Source organism: Xyrauchen texanus, chromosome 34, assembly GCF_025860055.1.
Source record: "Xyrauchen texanus isolate HMW12.3.18 chromosome 34, RBS_HiC_50CHRs, whole genome shotgun sequence".
In the NCBI taxonomy this organism is placed as follows: Eukaryota; Metazoa; Chordata; class Actinopteri; order Cypriniformes; family Catostomidae; genus Xyrauchen; species Xyrauchen texanus.
Genome location: NC_068309.1, coordinates 34232450 through 34240126, shown reverse-complemented (window position 1 = coordinate 34240126; position 7677 = coordinate 34232450). Strand labels below are relative to the sequence as shown.

Below are 7677 nucleotides of genomic sequence, written 5' to 3'. Positions count from 1 at the left end.
GATACCTTGGCACTTTTTATTGCAATAGCTCTATTACAAGCAAAAAAGCAATCTGATAAATATACACCAAAAATAAAATATAAAAATGTAGAACTGACCAAAAAACAAATCCAACACCCTCATCCTTAAATACAACCAAAGGAGGTGCCATGTAGCATGTTTGACAAGAGAAGAGATATCAAAAATTACACTATTTAAAAAGGAAGACGGCGCTGATAATGGTCTGCTTCAGTCGATATTATCAACATGTTTCAGCCCGATCACAAACTTTCACCACAAGTGTGTACTGACCAAATGAACTGTGAATCTTCAACACAGACTCCGTTCATTTAGATTGATTTTTTTTGTCCAACGCTTCCTTTCAGTCATCGAAAAAAGGCAAACAACTCGGCACAATTCCAAACAATATCAGTATCCCCAAACTATAACCTCAGTAGAGCCCCTAGTAAAAAAAACACAAGCTTGATTACTTTTCCAGGCTGTCACGGTAGTTATTGTGTAGAAAAAGTCCCAAGAAACGGTATACTACGTGTTTTTTCTCCATTTCACATTTTACTTACATTAAAGCAACGCAATATCATGACACAATAGCATGACACAAAAGCTAGTCAAATAAAGAGAAGCAGCCACAGGTGGGCTACTACCGAAACGAATGGAGGAAAAGTCACTGACGTACGGCGTCGTCCCAACATCATTTGGACTACTACTGTAAAGCTTACACATCGTACTACACAGCTTTCAACCACAACCTCGACCCAACATCTCTTTATATAAAGCTTTCAGGTACAAGCAAAGAGGGACTAATAATTCTTGGTAATAAAAAAAGGCCCAAGAGATGAGGGAAAACAGGTGTTTTGAAGTGATATAGACACTGAAATCCCCCTCTCAGTGAGTTCTATATTCGTACAATTGCGATCACCAGCGATGCACTATACAAACTGTCCCGTTAACAGTGAACGTCAATGCATTGGATTCAATAAATAAATAAATAAACACAATCAATAAATAAACAAACAAACAGGATGTATCATGTAGGGAATGCAGAGTACCGTTATTTATACATTTGTACCAGTGTCCTGGCGTAATGTGGCAGTTTGTAAGACTAGTTGTCAAATGCTCAAGTAGTAAAAGTATCTTTTTATTTTGTCCAATGGCTACATCCAGGCCTAAAAGTACTCCAAATCAATAAATAAACAAACCATAAGAGTCTTTGTTCATGGAAATACTATTTTGCATCTCAATTGACCTCAAAGTCGACAATACTTGATCTTGCGCCAATACCGGCGAGGTTGAACGGATTTTGAGAGTTGTTTCCCAATGGCATAAACAGGAGGTAGCATATCCAAGTAACTTAGAAACACTGTTATCTAAAAAGTGCTCTTAGAAAAGTGTTAATACTTGTTTCGAAGCTTTGCACTGAAACATTCCAATGTTACATCATTCAGATTCAGACACTATGGCAAGCCCTTTTGACAGATATTTACAATTCACTTTTCACTAGTTATAATGCTAATTCTTGATATCAGCAATGGAAGTACTAAAAGTGCTAAATTCTTGATATCAAAAATTACGTCATTAATCAACAAAAAACTAATTTTTTATATCAAAAATGGAATTTCTGTAACTGCATTTTCACAATCTGTCATTCAATCCTGTTCAAAAAGCAGTTACAGATATCTGTAATTGTTTTCTTACATGTACTTCCTAATAGTAAAAATAAATAGTAAAAAGATTTTCTTTAATAATTGCAATTTTACTAGTACAAATATCCATTCCTGATATCAACAATTGAAATCCAACTAGTTAAAATGTAATTTCAGATATCTATAATGATATTGAAAGTAGCAAGAAAGCCTTCTACCAAATGTATAATGTTGAAATAAACTTAGATATCAAAAAATTTAATTTTCACTAATTGCAATTCCATTGTAATTCAGTTAGATCACTGTGAAAATGCAGTTATACAAATTTATGGCATTTGCTACTTGAAATAAAAAACAATTTATGTGCATGTCGGCGAGTAATAATATCATTTTTCATATCAAGACTAAATGTTTTTACTAGTGCAAACTTAATTTCTAATATAAATAAGCACTTTTACTAGTAGTAATTCCATTGCTGATCTCAAGAATTAGCATTTTCACTAGTGAAAATTAAATTGAAAATTTCTATAATTCAAATCCTTCATGATTAAATGTTAAACAGGCTTGCCATACAGACACTCTTGTACGGAGATGTTTTCATGCATCGAAAACATCGATTGAGATGATATTTGAGACTGTACATTTAAAAAAAAGTGGTCTTCACAGAAGTGGTCCGTGCGGTAAATAAAACCCTTTTGCAGTATATGCACTGCATGTGTAGGCAACTCAATGCTCCCTGAAATAATATTAATTGACATTATATAAATAGAAATCAACTGTCACGTGTTAAGGAGTGGTGGGGGTTACGGGAAGGTACCCGACTCATTATACAAATGATTTTCAATATACAAGCTCCTATTTACACTGATCTATCCCATTTTCTGTGGTGAAACGTAAACCTGTAACGTAAGAGCTATGGCGCGATTTAATACCATACACACAAAAATATAAGTGCTAGACGTTTGGAGCTCACAGTTCTGATGTAGCGAACCTACTCTAGTAAACAAGACCAGAAAACATTATTGTTCCTTCAAAAACAGACCAATGAAACCAGTTGTTGAGGCAGTTATGTGGGAAATACAGAGCATAAGAGGTTGTGCAGTCTCTCAGTATTGGTTGTCAGAGGTCTGAGGAGGAGGCAGCCTTCTCTTCGGCATTCCAGAGTTCATTGGATTCTGTATGTCCTGATTCCCCTCGGCATCAGCATATAACTCACTCAATCTGCAAGGGTGAGGAGATAGAATGCATGTTATAAAATGCTTAAAGAGCACCAATTATGGTTTTTCAAATATTATCTTTCATGTAGTGTGTTATATAGATGTTTGTGAATGTAAAAAAAGTCTGCAAAGTTTCAAAAATGAAATGGCGACAAATGGCGTTATTGACTCCCAAAAGAAAGAACTGATTCTGAACACCTGAAACGAGTCGTTAGTAATTCCAGACTTACTTCCTGTACTAATCAATGTAATTTAGTAACAAAAAACCTGCCTCTGGTCTTCATTGGCTGCTCGCGAACAGCTTTGACCCGCCTTCAAACACTACACTAAGTGGTAGACCAATCATAACAGACTGGAACATCTGACCAATCAGAGCAGAGTAGGCTCTCTGAAAGGAGGAGTTTAGAATGAATGCTTTATAACAGATCATTGAACAAGCTTTTTTTGACACTGGGGAAAAAAGGTAATGCTGCAATTTTAATTATGAGCAAATTTTTTATTGTCGACGTTGTCGCTAATGCCGACTAATCGTTTCAGCCCTACTTGGATGCATGCAAATCTATTGTATGAGACCTTTAAAACTAAATTAGCCACATTTAAAAACCATAATAGGTGTACTTTAAGCCTTAGATATATATATATAGATATAGATTTCTTTTTTTTTTGACACTTGAATTAAAGGGATAGTTCACTCAAAATTTTAATTCTGTCATCATTTACTCCCCCTCACATGTTAGGCAGACTGACAGCCTCAGTCACCATTCACTTTCACTGTATGGAAAAAAATATGCAATTATAGTGAATGGTGATTTAGGTTGTCATTCTGTCTAACATCTCCTTTCCAAGGAAGAAAGGTCATAAATGTTTGGAACAGCATAAGGCAAATTATAATAGAACTTTCATTTTTGGGTGAACTATCCCTTTAACACAAAGTTATACCTCATTTTCTGTCAACTTTCTAATAATCCTCATCAATTGAAACTCAATAATGCTTTTTTTATCACACACATTGTCAGCTTGCTTCTATTCAGGTCTCGAAAGTTGGCTACAATCATATTGACATCCCACAAACTATTTTGATTGATTAGGATGTAGGTAACAACAAACCAATTAAAACATTTTATGCAAGCTTGGGCGGGGCTTGATTGGGATATAGATATATTTTTTGCCCATTAGGGTTCTTATGCTATTGATACCAAATATCTTATGCAATTTTGTTGTAAGAAAAATATAACCATCAAGAGGAAGATGATTTTTAGACCGTAAAAACGGTCTACACACATTATAAAATAGTACACACACACACACATACATACATACATACATACATATATATATATATATATATATATATATATATATATATATATATATATATATATATACATATATATTTCTTTTCAAATTGTTAGAGGCAAATTCTCAGGCTCTTAATAATATGTATAGGTTTCTAATTTTTCTAAATGCATACCAACTCTTAAAGGCAACTTTTATTAAAAAATGTATGACTTATTCTGGCATCATTTACTCACCCTCACTTTGTTCAATACCTTCATGACTTTCTTTCTTCCATGGAACACAATACAATTGTGAAAAAAGGCGGAATGTTCTGTCACCATTCACTTTAATTGCATCTTTTTTCCATACAATAAAAGTGGTAACAGAGGCTGTCAATCCCTAAAATTATGCCTAACATCTCCTTTTGTACTCTATAGAAGAAAAGAAAGTCATACAGGTTTGGAATGGCAAAAGGCGGAGTAAATTATGAGCAAATGTTTATTTTGTGGTGAATTTACCCTTTACAATTTTAACCATTGTAACCTAACTTATATACTAGCTTAGAGGAATTTTCCTTTTGTTGTTTGGTAATAATAGGGCAGATAATATAATTCAAATAATTTAAGTAAATTGGCTGAAAAATAGTTTTTTTGCTAAATAAGGGTTAGGTGTGTTGGAAAAAAACACATTTGAATGAAATCATCAAGCAGAATATCTTGTAATGCAGCATGCATCTTTCTTTAATTTCAAACTTGCATTTCGCAACTCTGTGTTTGCACAGTTGCTCTGTGTGCATGAAGAGCTCCTTTTCCCAGTGCAAGTGAAAAACAACATTTTAAATAATTTTTAATCTGTTCAGAAAAAGAAAAACAGAATGTCTTTGAATGCAAAAGCAACATATGTCAGTAATTTTTTCTCATTTTGCCAAATGGATGATTCTCTTTTGAAGTCTCTCCTTGGGACTGTAGAAAGACTCTTTAAATTTAAACAACAGGGAAACAATTAAAGCGGTTACTATATATTACATATTGCACCCTAAACTAACCTCTGGTGTCTCCAGTCTCAGTATTTTTGGATTTGTACAAGAAAAACACAGAACAATGCACATTGATGCTGAAGCAAAAGCTTCAAGTTAGTTGCCATCATTGATTTTGTAGCATAAGGGGAGACAGAGATACAACCAACCTTTTGAGGCAGTGGAATCACCTCCAGACACGGAGAAGTCTATACCAGCATAGGCTTCACTTCCATGGAGGTTACTATGAGCTGGGTGTGGAGTGGGGGTGTTGCGTGTGACCCTGGGCACTTCTCTCAGGTCCAGGGCGATATAGTTGAGGTAGCTGGATGAGGTGTTCTGGTGCGTTATTCCTGTTGCAGAGTTCACCGAGTCAGGAGAGGCCTCTGTGCGTGACCACACGTTATCAAAGGAGGTGGAGTTCTGCCACCTGCTAGCTTCGGGGAGATTCTGGTAGGCCGAGGGCCTGATGATGCAACCGTTAACAGAGGAACCAGATGAGGGGATGAAAGTCTCTGAACTGTGTCGTCTCCTGCCCTGTGGATCTGCCCTGATAACCTTGGGCTCCGTTTGGCCTAGCGGAAGCCATTCGGAGATACAAAGATGCTGCATCATTTGCAAAGGACTGCTGGCATCACCACCATGCATCTTCTCAGGATCTAAATTAGTCGATGTCTGACCATAAGAGCATCCTAAAGGCCGGGCATAGTTTGGAGGGTTCCACGGAGCAACAAGTGAGTGTCGAGGAGGGCGGTCTTTCAGGAGGCTGTCCATGTTCAGACCCAAGTAGTCATGTTCGGGTTTGGAGCAGCACAGCTGATAGCAGGGCTGGGAGGGGGGTGGTGTGGAGGGGGAGTTTACAGAGGGTGGCAAAACAGTGGGCCGGTCCCCAAAATCCATTTGGATGTACTCGCCTGGACTGGGAGGGCTGGAGGTCTCAGCAGGGGACATGGGAACGTATTCCGTCTTGCCACGTTTCTCACGTGATGGGGCTTTGTAAGAGCGTGGAAGAGAGAAGTAGGAAGTGTGGGATTTCTGGCCTTCAGGTGAGGCCTGGGAAAAGCCTTCAGCCATGGTGATTTGAGACATGTCCATGTAGTCATCATACTCAGCCTGCTCCCTGCTGGACAGACTGTCACCAGGGAGCATCATCATGTAGCCATATCGGTCCGCTTGCTGCGAGAAGCACGGGTGTATCTCCATGGTGGCAGGGTGGTTTGCTCTAGGTTGCATAGGGATGTAATCTGCATTGCTGTACGTCATGGGAATGTAATCATCGTCTTTTGGCAGTTTCTTTTGACACTCAGAGCTGAGCAAGGGAGGTTTGTTTGGGTGATGTAACTCAGAGTAAGACTTATTAGCTGACTTCAGCAGACACGAGCAAACCTGACGCCGTTTGGACTCCACAGGGACCATTTTGGACTCTTCATCTAAAGAAGTTTGCGTGGCTTTCTGCTGCATGATGCCCAAGCCGCCGCCCAGCTTTGGCTTGGAGGAATGTGCTAGCTTGAGGAAAGTCCTTTCCATGTAACTGCTCTCTTCCTCAAAGGTCCTGGCCCCATCTTTATGCCAATCCATGGCCATGTACTCTGTCAGCCGGTAATCCTCCCTAATAGGAGGAGTGTTGCCATGGGATTCGGGGGTGGTGCAGCTCGCATGAAAGTACCTGAATTCACAAGGGCTTGGACAGAACTCATCGGACGAGTTGAAGCCGCCGTCACTTGGAGAGCCACAAATGGATGAGCTAGAGGGGCGAGTGTGTGTGTCAGAGGCCGAGCCATGCCCGCTGCTGCTGGACACACTGATGGGACTGGTGGCAGACAGGAAGTGAGATACGGGAAGTGAAGCAGAGCGGGTGTGCTGAGTCGAACCAGGCGAAGCGCAGGCACAGCAGCTTCCGGTCTCCTCGCGACCCACACTGAGAATAGGCGTGTTCAGGTGCACCAGGCTGCCCGTTCCAGAGCTCAGGGCTCTGTCCTGTGTGCCGTCGCCCTCGCTGGACGTCCGATAGCGCTGACCCCTCCCTCCTTTACTCTTCCCTGTTGGTGGCGTGCCCATAACCGAATCGGTCCTGGAGGGGCGCTGCAGTCCAGTCTGGCTGGGAGGAAGGTTGCCAAGATGCTGGCGTGTGGTGATAAACGGGATGGGGTTTGACCCAGAGGACTGGCTCTTGCTCCGTGGTCTAAAGTCGGGAAAGGCCTTCAGGGCCTTCATAGTGTCCAGAATAGTCTCATGCATGCTCTGCGCCACCACAGAGTCCTCAACTTGTACCCAGATTTTACCAGGGCCAATGGAAGAGGAGCGGCCCACCTCAATAAAGAAGAAGCTGTCTGAGTGGCCGCAGCGGCGGATGTTCATTAATGGCAGGTTCACAGCGGGTGTCTCTGAGTTCAGCTTCACAAGGTGAATAGTCTTGGCAGAAAGGCACAGATGGTACACCCCCATTAAATTCTTGGTCTGACCCAACCCTTTAGGTTTGACGTTCACTTGCCACACCTCCTTGAAAATAGTACCTGGTGAAATC

At 40.1% G+C, this 7677-nt stretch overlaps 1 protein-coding gene across 1 annotated transcript in view; it reads right to left on the bottom strand.

Annotated features, from left to right (window-relative positions):
• The window catches only part of irs4a (insulin receptor substrate 4a), a 9295-nt gene continuing 1618 nt past the window's right edge, over positions 1-7677 (bottom strand). The window contains exons 1-2 of the mRNA XM_052104999.1: positions 5324-7677; positions 1-2864 (exon numbers count right to left, since the gene is read on the bottom strand). The exon at positions 5324-7677 is cut by the window's right edge and continues 1618 nt beyond it. Of these exons, the coding sequence (XP_051960959.1) occupies positions 2860-2864; positions 5324-7677 (2359 nt within the window). The 3' untranslated portion in view covers positions 1-2859. The remainder of the gene's footprint in view (positions 2865-5323) is intronic.